This window comes from Dreissena polymorpha, chromosome 6, assembly GCF_020536995.1.
Source record: "Dreissena polymorpha isolate Duluth1 chromosome 6, UMN_Dpol_1.0, whole genome shotgun sequence".
Classification (NCBI taxonomy): domain Eukaryota; kingdom Metazoa; phylum Mollusca; class Bivalvia; order Myida; family Dreissenidae; genus Dreissena; species Dreissena polymorpha.
Genome location: NC_068360.1, coordinates 98,465,188 through 98,485,737, shown reverse-complemented (window position 1 = coordinate 98,485,737; position 20,550 = coordinate 98,465,188). Strand labels below are relative to the sequence as shown.

General features: G+C 34.5%; 3 protein-coding genes and 1 non-coding gene across 4 annotated transcripts; 1 reads left to right on the top strand and 3 right to left on the bottom strand.

Annotated features, from left to right (window-relative positions):
• The first annotated feature begins 210 nt into the window (after window positions 1-210).
• Window positions 211-1,072, top strand: LOC127835936 (uncharacterized). Its single transcript, XM_052362357.1, has 2 exons — window positions 211-651; window positions 847-1,072. Exons 1-2 carry the CDS (start codon window positions 494-496, stop codon window positions 1,070-1,072), a joined length of 384 nt encoding a protein of 127 aa, XP_052218317.1. The 5' UTR covers window positions 211-493.
• Window positions 1,073-1,158: 86 nt separating this feature from the next.
• Window positions 1,159-7,038, bottom strand: LOC127834625 (uncharacterized). Its single transcript, XM_052360627.1, has 4 exons — window positions 6,690-7,038; window positions 4,052-4,176; window positions 3,424-3,549; window positions 1,159-2,946 (listed from the first exon to the last, which is right to left on the bottom strand). Exons 1-4 carry the CDS (start codon window positions 6,733-6,735, stop codon window positions 2,929-2,931), a joined length of 315 nt encoding a protein of 104 aa, XP_052216587.1. The 5' UTR covers window positions 6,736-7,038; the 3' UTR covers window positions 1,159-2,928.
• A 6,062-nt stretch (window positions 7,039-13,100) lies between these two features.
• Trnas-aga (transfer RNA serine (anticodon AGA)) lies at window positions 13,101-13,182 on the bottom strand. The gene has a single exon. It is a non-coding gene; the product is annotated as a tRNA-Ser (tRNA).
• Window positions 13,183-15,771: 2,589 nt separating this feature from the next.
• Window positions 15,772-17,515, bottom strand: LOC127835935 (neuronal acetylcholine receptor subunit alpha-6-like). Its single transcript, XM_052362356.1, has one exon. It carries the CDS (start codon window positions 17,460-17,462, stop codon window positions 16,116-16,118), a length of 1,347 nt encoding a protein of 448 aa, XP_052218316.1. The 5' UTR covers window positions 17,463-17,515; the 3' UTR covers window positions 15,772-16,115.
• Between the last annotated feature and the right edge of the window lie 3,035 nt (window positions 17,516-20,550).

The following is a 20,550-nucleotide window of genomic DNA, read 5'->3' as shown; positions in this document are numbered from 1 at the left end:
TTGCGCATTGCTAATACTGTTGTTTAAAAGGCTTTTAATTCGATTTGCTACGCTTTTTGATGCGATTTTGTTGTCAACATTAAGGAGTGTCACAGGTCTCCATTTATTTAAGGATAATGTATCGTTCCCTATTTTGGTAAAAGTGTAATAATGCTTTGTTGCTGTAGATCTGTTAGGCAATTATTATCAAGAGAGAAGTTTAGAGAATTAAAGTTCACCTGCCGCGGTTTTAAAAACCCGTAAAACACCTTTATTTATCGAATTTAGTGCATATCTAAACTATTTCGCTCCTCACTTCATTTCAAATACGGTGTTATTAGCGAGAACGAATAGAACAAAGTCGCGATTTTTCACACATTCCGATGTTCTCGCCATTTTCATTCAAACCGGAAGTGACGTAACAGGCACTCAATAACGACTCAATTACGAGCCGGCATAATAAATGGCTTCGGATGTATTATATCTTGCAACTTTAGATAAAAAATGTTGAAAAATGGAAGATGATAGCGATTACGATGAGTTTTCCGTTCAACCGTATATGTTTGAGCCAGAATTTAGTGACAGTCAATCAGATTTTTCTGATTCTGACTCGGACAGCGAGGAAAATTTTGCCGATGCCCAAGACGACCATCGTGTTGGGAATACGGATTGGTAAATATATAATTTTGTTACATGCAGGTGTCGGCAAAAATAAAAAAATTCTTTGATTGTTATTCTACAGTACAAGCTTGTTGAATATGACTAGGTTGTATGGTCTAATTATTATAATTAGAACGGATACTTGAACCTGTTCTGATTAGGAAGGAATGTCTGTATTGCAATTCGACGTATTTCTTTTATTTTCAGGTGTGCATGTTCATGTTGCACACCATATCGTGTGCAGATTGAGTGCAAATGCTGCACAGAATACCCAGAGCTGATGGAAAGGATGGACGAGGCAGGGGTAAAGTGCATAACTGAGCACACTGGCTTCAAAGCTAACTGTCTACATCAAGATGTCATTGATGTTTCGTTTTATGAGTTCCTTGATGTAAATGGTCCCATCGGTGATGAAGAACCAATACATGAGTAAGTTGTCATTAATTATTAAAAATGTTTATGAAACCAGGACAGATTGTTTGTAAAGAAAATACACTGTAGACATTAAATAACACAGTGTTTTGTGTGAACTTGTCATTTGTATTTCATACTGTAAATATGTTTTGATACAAATAATAAAACAAGCAAATTCGTTGAATTGATATCCCCCGCCTATATACTTCTGGACACAAAAGTGCTTTATTTGACACTAAAAAAGCATTTTTTTGAAGATACAAAGGGCCATAACTCTGTTATTATCAGATGGTGTACAATGCCATTTGGCGTGCATTAACCTATTATCAATATATGTACTCATACCAAGTTTCAATGAAATCCGCAAAAGCACTTCCAAGATATGGCTCCGGACACAAAAGTGACGGACAGACGGGCAGCCGGACGGACAGCCGGACAACGCCAAACAATATACCTCCGCCTCTGGCGGGGGATATATACTCGTACCAAGTTTCAAGGAAATCTGCCAAAGCACTTCCAAGATATGGCTCCGGACACAAAAGTGCATACAGTAAAAAGCATTTTTTCAAGATACAAAGAGCCATAACTCTGTTTTTAACAGATGGTATACAATGCCATTTGGCGTGCATCATCCTCTAATGCATATATATACTCATACCAAGTTTCAATGAAATCCACCAAAGCACTTCCAAGATATGGCTCCGGAAACAAAAGTGCCTAAAGTAAAAAGCATTTTTTCAAGATACAAAGGGCCATAACTCTGTTTTTAACAGATGGTGTACAATGCCATTTGGCGTGCATCATCCTCTTATGCATATATATACTCATACCAAGTTTCAATGAAATCCGCCAAAGCACTTCCAAGATATGGCTCCGGACACAAAAGTGCCGGCCGGACGGACAACGCCAAAACAATATCCCTCCGCCTCTGGCGGTGGATAAATAACATAAAAAAGACAACAATTTTAATCAACATTAAAATACGCGGGTATACAAGATGACTGGGTTATCTAATTGTAAAATGAAGTATCAATTTTCTATACAATGATTTTTGGTTACTTACAAATGCCAGTTCATTATTATTTTTCAACATTTGAAATAAAAATATAAATACAAGCTGTTTAATTTTTTAAAAAGTACACTATAATAACAACCTGCTACAACATGATGTGAAGTTGCTTACAAAATCTGATTTCTGACATATTTTCAGTAAAATATTATTATATAATATTATATTCAAGCTGAATAAGTTTGTTAAACTGTAAACTTAAGTAAGAATCTGCCACAGCATGGCTTGTGTAATTGTCAAGTTGAAAAGTACCTTTGTTTTACTAAACATACTAATATTTATCATAATGGTATCCTTATACATTTATAACTTCAGAGTATACAGATTCATTGCATATAGAAGACTGGCTCGTTGGATTTGGCACCGTCTGAGCAAGAAGGACCGACGACCTCTTCCGTCATGCACTGTGGCAGCCAGAGATTTCCGTCCGACTCATACATTGGATTTTGCTTCGCCAGGGATGGAAACTAACGTTTTACAGTTAGTTGCCCACATGGACAACCATCTATAGTTTTTTGGTTTCCCATCGTAAGCCTCAACGCGCCCAGTACTATGTACATGTAGTGTCATGTGTAACCAATACTTTCTTTAAAAGTAATAGATAACTATACAACAAAACGGGCAACCACTAATTTCCATCCCTGTTCGCTAATTAAATCGCGAACGATGGTTCTGCACAGCCTCTGACTTCAGGATTCTGTTTGCAGATGAAGACAGGGGTGGCGGTGAAAACAGAATGTTGCCAGAGGCAGCACTTGCATTGGCATCGCTCTTGTACTCCTCTTTCATCCTAAGCAGCTCTGCCATTAGTTCATCAACATAGTCTGAAAGTTATATTAAAATAAATTATAATTATTGATAAATTGTTCCTTCTTATAAGAGAATAATAAACAATGAATGTTTTTTGTATTGTTGTCTTCAACCATGTATTACAGAAATCTATTGCTTTAAGAAACCAAACATTTTGATAAAAGATTGCATGTAAACTCATGTATTTATTTTGATATTTTAGATAATTTCACTATCTGTTCAGAAAAAGAGACTTGTATCAAGATTATTCTAAAAACTCAACAAGTTCAACATGCAAATACATTTAATGTTGTTTTACATTGAGAATAATCACCAGATTTTAGAATTATAATTTCTAAATTTTGTTTCAACATATTGGACAAGTTCAGGTGATTTCTGTAAGCTGTAATGTATTTTTTTTATGTGCAAAAACAAAATTCTTCAACAAGATAATTCAATATTGCTATCTGTGGTTATTATTTATACAATAAAATTCATTATGAATACATTACCATAAGTGCAATTCTCTTTAACTGCTTTAACCACATGGTGTCCAGCCTTGTACTTAGGATAGGAGAGTCCTTTCCCTGTGGTTTGACAGTGAATCCCTTATGTTCTGTTCGCCGAAATACAACCATCTGAAATGATTAACATTTTGCATTTTTCAGAAAAACACAATGCTCCCTGCTGCGCCACTTTGAAGCATATATTTGACATTTGACCTTGAAGGATAGCCTTGACCTTGACCTTTCACCACTCAAATTGTGCAGCTCCGTAAGATACACATGCATGCCAATTATCAAGTTGCTATCTTCAATATTGCTAAAGTTATGACCAATTTTAAAGTTTTCGGACGGACTAACAGACTGACAGACGGACGAACTGATGGACAGTTCAAAAACTATATGCAACCCTTTGGGAGCATAAAAAAATAGAAAGTTTAGCCATGTATAGAAACAGAAAATAAAGAATAAAAACTATATCACAAGAATAGAGGATTTTTTTTCAAGCCAATGTAAATATGTAACTCCTATCACATAAAAAACAGGCTGTTTGGAAATAATTAAACAGACTTATTAATAATTGCCATTGTTTGGAGATTGTTAAACAAACTAATTATTAATTGACATTATTACGAACCTCAGATGTCTGTGATGACTGCGAATACACATTATCAAAATGTGATTCAGGATAACTGATCCGAACAGGCGACTGTTCACAAGACATTTCTTCACAGACTCTTCCACACATGATGAATATGGGTCCTACAAAAAAATTTCATGTTACTTTTTATAAATTCAAACAGAATAATGACAGAATGACACAAATGTTTATATCACTTAATATAAGCCAAACTATGCTATTGAACTTTGAAATAATATGAGTCGCACTCTGAGAAACTGGGCATAATGCAGGTGCGTAAAGTGTTGTCCCAGATTAGCCTGTGCAGTCCGCACAGACTAATCAGGGATGACACTTTCCGCTGGAATGGTATTTTTTGTTTAAAGGAAGTCCCTTCTTTCTGAAAATCTTGTTAAGACGGAAAGTGTTGTCCCTAATTAGCCTGTGCGGACTGCTAATATGGGACGACAGTCACACTTTACACACAGGCATTATGCCTAGTTTTCTCAGAACGCGACAGATATATTGCAATCATTAGCCTTTGAGTGGTAGTGGGGATAGTCTGATCAGTTTCCTTTTTGGATTTTGAAATTGAAGGGTGCTAATTCTTAAAAGAGCTCTTCAGTGCACAAAGCCATATTATCTCATTTGCATATTTTTAATATAAAAGCATGTGTTTCATTATAATTACTAAGTAAATATTTCTAATAACATGATTGTTAATTGAAAACACAATTTCTATTATAAATAAAACTAGTTTCAGTTTGAACATTTATATTAATTTATTGATAAAAACAACTTCCTTTATAATCATATGATAAAATCCAAACAAGAGCATGGTGTAGGGCATAGTGAGACCTTGGGTGGACTTGGAACTGCACCCCTTGGTTAGCTAAGCTAGGGCACTGGTCTGATAGTAATACATTTTATGATTGTTTGTTGATTTAATTGGGCTAGGAATAATCTTTTATCTTGAAACCATACTGTGTTCTACCATAATCTTGTGATATATCCAAAGATAAGGCGCTATTCAACAACCAAATAGCCATAAACTCCATGACACAGTTCTGTATGGATTAATATACAACACTGGTAACTGGTGTCAATTTGACTGGTAACCATGGACATTCGTGAAACTTAAGAAACTAAGAAAGCAATCATGTGCTTTGTTATATTTAATTGAATCTAGAGAATATTATTTCAGAGAAATGCCAAGCTGTTCATTGTTTAAGAAATAATAAATTGTACAAATAATTACAGTCCATGCACAAAACCCTTCTCAATTTACATTTTTATCTGAATAATTCAATACAGCATGCTGAATGGTGTTAGTAAATACTATTAATATTTTTATTAATACTATTCAAATTTACTTTTACAATGTCTTTTAATCATCTGTGTAATAGACAGTACTTTTTTTATTTTGTTCAATAAATCAGTATAAGAAAGTTTACATAATTATTGTTTTACCAGCACTTGGATTCTCTCATAATTTGTTTATCTTATGGAAATGTAATTGAAATAAGCCCAATATTATTTTTATACTTTGAATATTTTTGGTGAGTTAGCTAGTCTTATTTATTTATCAAATGGAATGTTTTTGTCAGTTTTAAAGCTGTTCCACTGATTAACCTATTTTTCCTTATTAATAAGAGAAGTGTTTTAATTAATTGTTTGTCACTAAGCCATTAATTCATACATGCATACAAATATAAGAAAATTTTGAAAAATATATATTAAAAGGTAAAATAATTAGGCATATCCATACTGGGCATAAGGCTGTACATGATCGAACCCATGTGTGCCCCAGCATTCCTTATAAACTGACTAGACTTTTAACTCTTTCAGTGCGGGAACCGAATTTTGAAGGCCTGCGCAAACAGTTTGGATCCAGATGAGACGCCACAGAACGTGGCGTCTCATCAGGATCCAAACTGTTTGCTGTTTTGATAGTATTCTTTGAAAAAAATCGAAGAAAATGCTAATTTTAGAAATTTAGCAGACAACATTTTAGCAGACGACAAATTTCCCAGCATGCAAAGGGTTAAAGTGTGGATGAAATTGGAATTATCATATAAGCAGCATTTTCCAGCTACTTGGTACAGAAAGATTTCCATTTTTTGCGGATGTGTTCTGAGTGGAAGGCTCATTATCCAGAAAAACCTAATCCATCCTGTATGTTGACCATCAACAGCTCTGACATTACTCAACAATATACAGGAAATGGCCTTGAGCTCAGGTCACCTAGCTGAGAAGGACACATATCAACCACTGCGCTTATAAGACCACCTTTATGTTATTGATTTAATATAATTTATTTAAATATAATGCATGGTTAATATTGTGAAGAAATACTTATAAGTTGTTTGCGGATTCAAATGTTTGACAAAACAATGTGTGAGAATACTATAGTCTAGAGGTCAAACAATATTTCTACAGTACAGCTTCCTCTCCTTTGTATTAGCCTGACCAGTATTTGAAATAAACATCAGAGACTATTGTGCATTATTTTCTAAACAGATGTCAACGCATTTTTTAATACAAATGTCTTGAAATCATTTGTAATAGATATATGCTGACTAATCGGACTAACATTATTTAGCACTGTGAATATCAAAATAAACAAGCATAGATTAGTCATTAGAAACATAATTACCGGTTCCTTTTAGAATAGGCTCCTGGAATTTACTGCCTTTATCCATTTCTTACAAGTAACATCATCCTTCGCAAAACGGAAAAAAACCTTCTTTCCCTTTTCCTCACGTTCTTTGCACCCGAAAGCAACACACTGAACCATATCGAATAACGATTGTCATGCAAAAAATACAGAGAAAGCACACGATTTCAATAAAACTTGTGTTAAAGAATTGTATTATGCTAACATGATAGATCTATTGAGTGTCAAATTTGACATTAAGCGCGATTTGTTCACGCTTCGATTCGTAATAACAATGGACGTGTATCCGAGTCATGCGCGTTGAGTGCCTGTGACGTCACAACCAAAGTAGGTGGCGGAAATACCCGGGCGGTTTACGGAAAACAAAAACATCGTTTTTTAGTATCGCAATATTGTTTGCCATAGCTATTGATGATTCCACTCGTTTTAGAATATACATATTTATAAAAATGCATTTTTCGTTATAAAATCGACAGTTCACCTTTAAGTAAAAAAGGTTTTATATCGTTCCAGAATATCTTATAAAATTCTACTGACAAACCATCAGACCCAGCACTTTTGTTATTATTCATTTCCTTTAATGCAATTGCACATTCGTATTCTGATATGTGTACGTTTAAGTTGTTTGGGTTATCATTATCAATTTTATTGCATTTATTGTTGAAAAAGAAAGGATGTCTGAAATATCGATTTTGTGATCTGCTTTCTACAAATTTTCGTAATAACCTGCAATATGTTTTAGAACTTCGTTTTGGTTGTTTAAAATTTTCCCTTGTTCGTTTTTTATTTGGTAAATAGTTTTTTCCTCAGCCCTCTTTTTCTCTAAATTAGCAAAATATTTTGTATTCTTTTCGGCCCCTCCAATCCATTCTGACTTTGACCTAAATAAGATTACTTTTATTTTATCTTCCATTAAGTAATCATACTGTTTTTTCGTTTAATGCATTGATTTTATCTTCGTTGAATGGATTTTTGGAAATATATTTTTCAAGTTCAGTGATTTTAGATTTTAGATTTGTTTCATCGTGTAATTTGTTTCTTTTTATTTTGCTTGCATATTTGATTGTGTCATCGCGTATTCGACCTTTAATCACTTCCCACAGTGTGTTAGGGTTAGCTTCTTCATTAATATTTGCTATTTCTTTAATAGACCCTTTGATTGTGTTTTGATATTCTCTCTGTTTTGAAACGTTTTGTAATTATGCAAGCAGTTTTGTTGACTCTTTGCCGGTTTTTAAAAATCGTATCCTGGACAGTCACACAAACAGGTAGATCTAGTGAACGTGTTCTCCAGGTAACCTGCAACGCCCGCAGTGCTCCTGATGATGTTGAAGCACTGGGATCTTTGCTTAAAACATGTAAAATTACTGACAACATGCCCCACATCTTTACTGTTACTGCAATCCATAATTCAGTTTGTTTAAGTCATGAAAAGCCTTAAAGGCAAAGAACATTAGATTGTTTGACGTGCTGTTGCATAGAGGAACTATAAAGCGACCAACAGCTGAAAACATTGCGGGATATGGACTGGCCTTGTGTCATTTGAAAGCCATATTTTCTAGTTCCGGAGAGGATGACTTTAGGGATACTTTCATTGCTAAAAACAATGAGGGACTACCAAAAGTCACAAACGCAAACAAATATATTATCTGAAGTGGTCCCTAAAATCGGTCAGTTTTTCAGTGACGAAAAATGACGGAACGAGATAATATGGCTTTCAAATGACATGCGACCAGTCAAAAACACGCAATGGCTTTATACTGATACTAAATTATGTACATCTAGTTGTCATTAATCTGGCTGTTTTTATTAAAATATAAGTTGCATATTATTGTGCTACATGTTTAAAGAAACATGATAACTTATACATCTTTATGCTACGTGATATTGGGACAACTTTGACATTTTGTGGTGAACTGCGCCTGTATTCATATGTTGCCTTTTGACTTTAGGTGACCTTAAGATTGTATTATTAGCTCGGCTAACTCCGAGGTATTGTCATAGCCTCTTCGTCGTCCGACGTCCGCCGTCGTGCTAAAACCTTTACATTTGCTCTAAAATTAAAGTGCTTTCACCTACAACTTTGAAACTTCATATGTACATGCATCTTGATGAGTTCTACACGACACACCCATTTTTTGGTCACTAGGTCAAAGGTCAAGGTCACTGTGACCTCTAATATAAAACTTTAACTTTGCCTCTAACATCATAGTGCTTCCACCTACAACTTTGAAACTTCATCACAGTACTTCCACCTACAACTTTGAAACTTCATATGTAGATGCACCTTGATGAGTTCTACACGCCACACCCATTTTGGGTCACAAGGTCAAAAGTCAAGGTCACTGTGACCTCTAAAAAAATTCTGACAAGCTTTTGCAGCCGAGCGTGGAACCCGTTATGTGGTGCTCTTGTTAATGTATTATTGTATCAATATTAATTCAAAGTTAGCTAAATTTCTTCACATGTCATGGTTTATAACTGTAGCTTTTAATAAGCAACCAGAAAACCCCCCAAAAGAAGTGATATACAATTTATACTTTAATTCATTGCGTGAACATGAATTGGGTTAGGCATACTCAAAGTAAAATTTCTTGAGATAGGAACGGTAAAACTTCCTGAAATTCATTAAGTGTGTAGAAAATATGTTGTGTTAAATAAATATATACAATATATGCATTTCATCACACTACAAGTGACATAAAACGTAATTAAAGTGTCTTGTCACTGAACCATTTGTTGTCGTTTTTTGCCATTTTATCCAGATAAGTGCATATATTATTGGACATCAAAGGCACAATTCTCTTTCAATGACATTTTTTTATTCTGTATGTACTAACAAAATCCAGTCGAGTACGTTTATTAAGTTAATTGCCAAAATATATGTATATCCCATTACAAAAAACTATATATTTTGGATATATGGTAAATCCATAGAAAACGACAAACCGAGTCAAGGGGTAGTTGTATTCAACCAAGTTTAAAAAGTTGACCGGCTGGTAAAAAGTTTTAAAATTTTGCAATTAGTTGTGATATACAATTTACTATGTGGAAACAATAACAAAGAGTGTTTCTGGAAAAGTACCCATTAGGCTCCGACTACCTTAATATCTTAGTAAGAAGGTGATTTTTCAAGCGGTTCCGTAGTTTAGTGGTTACACGCTCACTTCTAATGTGAGAGGTCCAAGGTTCGAGCCTAAGTAGAATCAAATTATTTTATTTGTGTTCTCTGTTAACTTTTTGTTTTGATGTAGACATTTTAGTCTAAATAAATATGCTGTTTTATTGTAACCATTTTTTTTGTTTTTATTATGCCTATGAAATATATGTATGAGAGGGTGTGGGGGGGGGTTCGTAAACACATTAAAACCTTCTTAGTTCCACTATCCTAGCAACCACCTAGTTACTAATAAAGGCGCTATAGAGCGCGAAGCGCGAGACGTATTATTAATTGTAATAATGAGTCTTGATAAAGGAAGCAGCCGCTTATCAATGAGGAGCACCATCACAGTACCCCAGTCTCATTACTATCAAGTCCTCCTACAGGGTGTTTTTTTAAGAACCACATATAGAAGGCCGCAGGTCTGACCCGTATCTTTCCAGTGGTATGGACCCTTTGGTATGGACCTTTAACCCCGCTCACTATCCAGCGTTTAAACTTCCGGGTTTACATTTAAACCGACTTTCAATAGCTTATTAATATATTAGTTAGATGGTGATTTTTCAAGCGGTTCTGTAGTGTAGTTGTTACACTCTCGCTTCACATGTGAGAGGCCCAAGGTTCGAGCCCCAAATTTTATTTGTGTTCTATGTTAACTTTTTGTTTTGATGTAGACAATTTAGTTTAAGGTTCATGGGAGGGATAAAATTCATTAAAATGTTTGATTTGGTTTGTCTTCATTCAATGTGGTACAATATGGTCAAACTATATATCATTTTAAAGGTAAAGACGAATAGAATAACAAAAACACATTTTTGCTTTATTTATATTTTTGTTTAAAACCAATACATTTTTACACTTATTTACAAAATCTCAATCCAAAGTTAGGAAGGATATGCACTACCGTAAGTTGAATAAATACAAAGCTATATACATATACCAGATCAAGTTAGCAACATTTCACAGAAAATTAATGTCAAAAAACAACAAATTAGTTATTATTCAACTTCATTTTTTTTTGATAATTTTCCTAAACAAAGTTCTGAAAATAACTAAACTGAACTACTTTTTAAAAATCTAAGTATGATGGATAATACGAATCGCCATTCTACTTCAAGGGCTTAATATTTTTGCTATAACCAAATGGAAAATTTTAAACCATCTCAAATTGAAAGAAATTGCAGACGACATATAAAATTGTAAATAAATATTGTATATAGTTTCGTATCGATCTTTTTGTCAGTCTGTAAGCGTACCATTTTGTGCGCAATATTACAAGTTCATGTGATTCGACAAAAATTGTAAACATTGGTGAAATGCTTCTTACAAAGTTATTTTTTGGAGTATTTATGAGGTCTGATCATGCAGTTTGCACACATCAATGGAAAGATTACAATCCAATGCATGTGTCATCGTCAACCGTTTGGAATGTCAATTAAGCGATGAGTGAGTTTTTAGCATGTTTCAATTTATTAATTTCAAAATGGCTGCCCCATCGTCATAAAATGACATGTGTTCGAGTTTTGATATTTCTAGATATGTATTTTTTTTTAAATATTAAAGCGTAACTTACCCTCAGCAATGTCGATATTATTAACTAGTTATATAATTTTCCGCCGAAATACGTTAAATAAACATCATTCAGATTTTTGAAAATAATGTCTATTTTGTGTTAAAATCGCTTTGTATTTTGATTGATTTTGTCGACGGTATGAGGCTTTGCTGCACAACATTGGTAGCAGTTTGAAGGAAAACTATCCTTTTAAGCAAATATGTAAACATGTTCAATATGGCACTCTTCGTTTTGTTAAATTTGATTTCAATGCTAGGGGTCCCACATTTTCAAACTGAAGCCTCTACATGAACCTTAAATAAATATGCTGTTTTATTGTTACCATTTTTTTGTTTGTATTATGCCCATGAAATATATGTGTGAGAGGGTGGGGGTGGGTGTTCGTAAACACATTAAAATTTTTACAGTGTTTTCATATCAATGAGTATTCAACCCCTATCGTAAATGAGCAACGTAAGAATAAGTTCAGAATCCTCTTCCATTAAAGTTGAGAAAAATTTGAAATTACGCTTTCAAGATAAAGCAGATTTTTTAAAACCTACAAAGTTCTGTTTTATTAATGAAAACTGCACATGGATGCCAGTAAAATAAGGAAACCAATGTAAATAAAATGAACTATGAAATATTTGGGGGTTACAACACAAAATCATAGATAATGGTTATTTGGGAGTTATAACACAACATCATACGACAGATAATGTATATTTGAGAGTTATAACACACAATCTTAGATAATGGTTATACCAGTATCTTTTTCCATTTTGTTTAAAATAATCGGCCAATATATTAATATTTACAGTAGAAAAACAATCGTTCCATGTAATTTCATTGAGTGCCTTTTACATTGAAATTCCCGACGCCCTTTGATGCTTTGCATCAATACTTATCTTGTTACATATTTTTCATCAACATATTGCAATTTAACACATATAACAATAGTATAATCTCCCTTTAAGACTATTAAATCGGCTTCGTTGATAAAGGAATAAAAAGAAAACGTAGATAGTTCAATTATCATGCGGAAACTCGAATCCTGTCGACTACGATAAATGTTTTGAAAAATCATCTACCCTACTCGCTTTAAAATGACATTATATGTATATGTGATTAATGCGGTCGAGATAATAAAGATGCACATTTTTTTTTACAATATATGTTTGAATTTTGCATTTAGAAATAATTTATAGATTTTTTTCATTGTATGCGATATCTCGCATGTCAATAAACAATTCAACAATAACTGTTTAATACACATAATGCATTAAAATGTTACATTTTACAATGTTATATGGCAATTTATAATATATTACTCTTTCACTTAATCATATTTAAATATCTAACGGTACAATAATGCCGCCTTTTACGGTCGATTTCGTACTTGCGCGGAAAGATGCCAACGGATTTCTCGTTCCTCGTCTTATCCACTCAGCCTCTAATACTTCTAACGACTGACTGCACACTATAAACAGTATTGCAAATCAAACTTTTGAATTAAAGATAATGATTAAATATAATATGTGCACTTTACCTAATAGTCGCTGATTTTGAAAAAAACTTTGATTTTTTATAATTCCCTACGTGACAGTTTGAATGTTCACTATTTATACTTGATTTACAATTAACTTCTGGTTATTATACTTCGTGTCAAAATAAGTCTCGTTGTCGGCAGGATTCGAACCTGCGCGGGAAGATCCCAATGGATTTCTAGTCTATCGCCTTAACCACTCGGCCACGACAACTATTATTCAATGACATTCGCTCAATATACATGTAAAGATACATCATAAATGCGGAAGAAAAGGACGTAATTCTGTTCAATCGATCTAATTTCACATTCAAAAACTTTGAAGTTAACATGCCCATATAAGTTAATTAATCAGTTGTCGTGTCCGAGGGGTCAATGCGATCGACTAGAAATCCACTGGGATCTTCCCGCGCAGGTGCGAATCCTGCTGACAACGATAAACGTTTTGACAGATCATGCATAGGCAACTAATTATAAAATTAACACACAGTTTTCTATTTATTCAAAAAAGGCGTGTGAAGAATGAACTTTCTCGCTTCGAAAAATACGGTTTTATGTTGTAATCTTGCATGTTGTTAAGCAGAGATAGCGCGTTAAAGGTTTAGCTTGGAAAATGCGAGAGTTTTTCGTGTTGGCATTTATGAACGTTGTAAATCTATCGATACGCCATTCGAGGTGTATATTAGACGGTGATAAAATATGGAGACAGAGAAAGAAATGATCGTTAACCCGCCCTACCGTGCCTAAATATGTTTGTTTTTTAAATAATCAGCCACCTGTACTTTAGCGTATTTTCATTTCAAGTTCTATTTCATGTCAGATGGGACCTTACAACGATCCGTTAAAATACTGATATAAAGGATGTCGCGACGTAAACGGACGCCTTGAATATTCTTTAACTGAGTGGGGGAATAAAGTTGATTACCGTTGCACATTAAAGACATAAGAGCGACAGAAGAAGTTTGTTTGTAATAATGTGTACAAAGTCCGGTCAAATACGAATGCCTTACTGCAAACGGCATTATCTTCTCCTCAGAACTACGATTTTGATGCTTAAAAACTGCAATTAATAGACGTCAGAATTGCAATAATAACTGATCAGAACTTCAATTTCGAAGCAATGAAAACTGTGATTCCTACACATCAAAACTGCAATTTCCATACTTGATACTGCTTTTTAAACTCATTAGAACTGAATAAACTCTTAAAAACTGCTATTGCAACTCATTAGAACTACAATTCCGTAAGACAGACATATCCGGATTAGTACCGTGGAGGTAAATAGGAAGTAACACTTTTGGAGCTCATGTCCGAGGTCCCTAGAAGGCCTAGTGCTTACTTGAACGCCAGTGCCAAGTCGACACATTTTATTTTTCGAAATTGAACAAAAAGTACATGTACAATATGAATGTTAACAATAATGATTTCCAATCGTAAACAAAAAACACATGTAGCGCAACCAACTGATATCTAAAGCTAAATATAGTAGTATTCAACAACAGACAAAGCAAAGTTCTGTGTTGACAAAGCACACAAATATGTACAAAGTACATAAAAAGGAAACAAACATCATCCAGTCTAAAAAGACAACACACAATGTGTACAATGTAATAACTGATGAAAAAGGCATAGAGAAGCAATAATAGGTGCTTATAGTTATAGTATATACTAAATAGGTCCTACAGAAACTTTTCACTTTGAATAGTATTTGAAAAAAGTGCTTAAAACTACAACAATCATCAAATTTGAATTCTAAGTTTGTGAGACAATAGCATTTAACGGTTCCCATTCTCTGTCAAAAGAATCTAACTTATTTTTTGAACTTGATATTTTGCTCAAGTTATCATATTCATACTTTATGAAAATCTTTGCATCTGTTATGCTTGAAATGCATTTTTTTCATTTTACACTTGTACAAGTATAATTTAATGAACAAAATAACATTAATTATGGCTCTTGCAGAGTTAATTGAATATCCAAGTAGAAAGATTGTCATGTTAATGAAAGGAAAAAATGTTCAGGTTACATGTCATCAATAATTGCTTTAGATATCTGACATTCCCATAATAAATGTTCTAAAATTTCCTCACTTTGATTGCAAAATGAACATAATGGGTCATCAGTATTTTAATTTTATTCAAAAGACTATTTGTTTACAATATCCTGTGAACTAACCTATATTGGAACCACTGAACCTTGACATCACTGTTTATTAAAAAGGATTGATCAAATAAGCAATGTTATTCTTTTTCATTAAGTATGGTATTAAATTGTGAACACTATTTAGCTGTTACTGATGGTTGTTCTTAATGTTTATTGAGAATGGGGTATAATCTTTTTGCACCGGATTCTTTTTTCAGGACAAGTTGAAATAATGATGGCAAAAGGGTTTTGACAATTTGCTGTGTAGGGCAAGATATACAATAACACCATAGTCGTGGACGTATTTAAATACGAAAGATATCACTTTATTGTTATAAATGTCGCTAAGCACGTATAATTTAGGATTCTGCGAACCCAGCAATGACAATGACTTAGTATTTTGCTGAGCCAATCATAATGACTTAGGATTTCAACAATCAATCAAATGCATTTATGAATCCCAATAGAACAATAGTTGTTCTCTAAATATTCAATAATAACATTATATTTTACCTAACAATAACATTGTAAGAGCATATGCAGATCAACAATCATTATGCATTTAACAATAAACTTTCATCTAACGTAAGTACATTTTAAGTTATGACAGAGGAATTAGTTCAGGAACAAAATATCCTAAATGATGCCACGAAGTTATTGTAAGAATGGCAACATTAACGCAATTTACAGCACATTTGAACATTGAATTTAACTGTTAGGTGCATTTGTATTTATTTGCAATGTTTAATAACTATTACCGTGATAATCAATGCAACATTACGTTGGTGATAGCATCCTTGCAGTTCAGACATGGACAGTCAGTATTCGAACCCACGTTCTTTTCATCATCACTAAACATTTCAATGATTATTTTCAGTTTATATAACACTGTAAACTTAAATTTTCAGTTTGTTTTCTTCGTGGCCTTACGGTACTACCTTACCATAACTAAGAAAGTTTTGAAACTCAATCAGGACGGAAATTCTTGGAATATTCAGCTGTTCTTTACTTGCTGCGTCCTGTAACAATAATCATAAAAACAGCGAAACTGCCAATTGCTGCAAGACTGAAAAGGCACAAAGCAACTCCGTCGATCATGTAGCTTATGTTCTTCCACGTGATTCGCTCTTCAACAGTTAAATCGGATGGTTGTTTCTCAAAATTATTGTCATTTTCAGCCGTAGAGATAGCCTTTACAGTTTGTATCCTGATCGCTTTTGAAGTTTTCCTAAGTAACTTTCTCATCTCCAAAGGTTCTATTTTTCGCTTGCGACAAAGGGTGCAGGTCAATATCCGGTATATTCCAATCAGCCATTTCAGAACGGGACTTTCCGGGTCCTTGTTGTAGATACGAAGGTTAAGAATGGCCACAACGGTAATAGCAGAACTTATAGCAATATCTATCATAAGTTTGAAGGAGATGATCGGAACAGGTTTCGAGGTTCTTGGTAGCATAGCGCTGACTATTGTCATGAAGACCGCGATGGAAAGGAGAACGGTAATACAGTACGCAATCCGCTCACCTGACTCCGGCACTAAAAGAAACACTACCAGATTCAGGATGCTAAGGAAAAGAATTGGTAGTAACACATTCACGATAACATATTCCGGCTTTCTCTTGAGTTTGAAACCAAAACTCACTTGCCAACTTGACCCGAATCGTTCGGAGGAGGCTGTGTTGTCAACAACGTCCCACATTGGGTGTTCTGTAAATAACGCCATATTAGCTTGGTCCGTCTCTGGCATGATGAAAACTTCATTAAACTCATACCCCATTGCGCTAAATGATAACGTGCACGTCTGTGTATCAAACGGGAAAATTTTGACGTCTACTGCGCACGTGGACTTAACCAACTTGACCGGAATCCAAACAGCGGTTCCATCCGGATAATACCGGATGCGATTCCAAGTCGCCCCTAGGCTCTCGACGTCATCTGACGGCGACGTAAGAATAAGTTCTGGAACCCACACGTCATCATAGGATGTCAGGATTTGATAAGCACCACCATAACCCGCAGGGTCCCTCATCATACTTATGTCCTTCCAGATTATCGAAAAACCAGCCACAACCGAGAACTTTTCGCTGACTTCATCGAACTCCTGAATCGACTTGACGTACATTTGAACGGTGACGTTTACAGTGTCATCCTGTTTGCGTACAGGTCGCACATTTTTGTTGTACTCGCTAAGCAGGTCTCGTAACAAAGTCTTTGTGTCATCCATCATCGCTCCAGAAACACAGCTAATGCATGTTACACAGAGAAACAAGGCGATACCTGAAACACTTAACATAGTTATATTGGGTATGCGTGTTTGTTTTGATGCTATATTGTCAGTGTACAAACACGTCATATAAGTAAGTTTCGTGTTCGATAGTTTCCAGGCTTTATGATCATAGCGGTAACAAGGACCTTTACCTTTAGTAGCGTTCTTGAATGTGTCAGTTTCTTTAATATCCAGTTATAACAATCGCATGCCAAGTTTGTTCTCGGCGCATGACACTAGCATTAGTATTTTGAAAAAAAAATACTCCAATAAAAATCACAAACGTCAACGACAGTGTCTGGACGTCAAATAATACTGATTTTAGTATCTCAGTGCAAAGCCTTTGTGATCTTTTAAAAAGATATTTACGCTTATTGACGTTTATCGCGAAAAACGATCTAGATTAATTATTTGAATAGTTTAGTATTTCATGATCCCTTTAATCATTGTCTATTCGATCCCTTTGCAAATTATTTAAGACCGGCTATTTACTCACGCCAATTAAAAAAACTCAATCAATAACACTTCACGTTGAACGGTTGATATACCCAGAGGTCGGACAGAGCGCTGGGGGGGGGGGGGGCAAAATAATGTGATTTGCCGACTTGTATTGAAACAGCAACTTCATCTATCAAGATTGTAGATTTATAACACCGACGTTATGCTTTGTGAGTTGAATCAAATCTCCGTTGTTCAATGCTACATTACTCTGCTATGCCGTGTGGTGAATGTGAAAACGTGTCTAAAACATTCCCTATAATGTATTACATAAATACTCTTAAATTTTCTATATCGGTGCTTGACTTTTGGGAGCATATCTGCCTGATACAATCTGCACTGTCCTGCTTATATGATACTTTAGACGGCGGAAATGAATTGAACATGCGATGCATCAATTATTCATGATATATGATATCATTAAATATTTACCTGTATTGTGCAAACTATTGACGTTGGAATTTCGACATAGATTTTTTCACTGTGCCTTCAGCTATATTTATATGGCTTCTAGATGACCGCCAGATATTACCGCAACTCAGTCAAAGGCAAACGTCAAATGCATTCTTGCGAGCTATATGCGCAAATCTAACAAATATTGTATATCCAGATGTCTGTGCCAATTGAGATCAATACATAGTCGAAAAAAAAGTTGATATAAATAATTATGTTATTGGTATCACATCAATAAACGAATGAACAATGGTCATATGAAATATCTTCCCGTGCAAGTTGGAATCTCAGGACGTTAAAGGACCCTCTGAAGATTCTTCAAGATATTAAAGACATAAGAGCGACAGAAGAATGTTGTTTTCATTTTTGTGTAGTAAGTCCGGTCAGATACAATCAAGAATGCCTATTTGCAAAATTTATTTCCTTCTTGTCAGAACTGCGTTTTTATGTATAAAAACGGCAATTCATATATTTCAGAATTGCAGTACCGACTGATCAAAATTTTAATTCCAAAGCAATCAAAACTGTGATTCCTACACGTTGAAATTCAACCTCACAAGAACTGCAATTCACACTAATCACAACTGCACTTCCTCAACTTTTAAACTGCCATTAAAACTCATCAGAATTGAAATAAAAACTCTTAAAACATGCGATCATAATTCATTAGAACTGAAATTGTAACACATTAGAACGAACTACATATTAGAGCTGCGATTCCGAATAGTAAGATCTGCAATTCCTACTCATCATAACTGCAATCCATACGTATATGTATATGTCTAATTAAAAGGAAGCGCAGTGCTAGAACCATAACTTATGCCGTCATATTTTGGAGATGTTACCCCTATTTGATTGTTATATCTAAAGTTTGGGCATATTTGTATACTAGAGAGTAACCTGCGAATTTCTCGTGACGCATCTTTGTCAGCACAAATTACTGTTATGTGGCTTGTCAAATGTCGACCGATATTAGGGTTGGTAACTAATAGCCTCATCTCTGCACGTGCATGTGTTGAATTTCAAAGTAAATTTAAAAGTCCTGCTGAAGATTTCGCAGCCAAATCAGATCTCCCTTCCACCCCAAGCTGTACTACCAGAAAAAGTCAAGCGCTATCAGCTTGGTTACGCAAGAGACGCATGATTGTGTATTGCAATCTCGACAGAAGTAGTTTTATTTTCCCAGATCTATTAATATCTCCTGATTTGGAATGGACTGGGCTGCGCAAAAAATACCACTTGAATGACGTAGCACCCTGTGGACTACTTTAATAATTCATACACAAACTCTTCCACGACACGCATAACTAAAAAAATGATTTTTGACTTATATACTTATTTTGATTCTTATAAACAGTGTGTAGAATCAATGGGTTTTCTCGGGTTTTACACACGGGAAGGACAGAATGTAAACACACCGTTAAGAACCTTATTTTTGCAAATATCTCAAGTTATTGAAAAGCATTTGCAAATTTCGTTTGTGCATTCAAAATAGTTTTTCTTGCGGTTTGTGCCGATATCTCAAGGCATAAGAATAAATCATTGAATACGTCTGAAATTGTTGACAACATTTCACGTTGCGTGAAGCATATCCGTGTACAATGAATGCAGTAGATACCGAATTTGTGAACAAGGGCAAAGGCTTTTTAAAGTTATTCCGATGTATTTCACATTGCCATAAGCAGCAAAAACATCTTTTATGCACTAGTTGAAATTCTTAAGAAACATAATTAAAAAAAAAGTTATTTGAAATAAAGCACCACTTACTGTCGTTTATACATCCATTAAAGTTAAAAGGGGAACCCCATAAAGTCACGTGATCCTGAACCATGTGAACGATCCTTTCAAAATTATTTAATTTAACACGATATGCTTATTATGTTTCATTTTATAACTTATTGTAGTTCAAGAACTGAAACAACACCGCAAATTATTTCTCGGCGCGTATGCAGGCAGTAATCGGGTTTCAGGTCATGATCAAATCTGTCATGCAAAACTTGCTCTTAACCTTAGTAAATGTTTAACAAGGTCAAGTTAAGGTTAAACATGCGATAAACGGAAGTCCTGCGAGCAGGATTACATGCACTCAGTTGTTTAATAAAAACCCATTATGAATACTGCAAAAAGTGTGCATTTACTTCGATTTGGAGGTGGATGTGTAAGCAGGTACAAAACAACGATGTTCTTTGCATTTCACACAAACAACATTATTTAAGATTCTGTT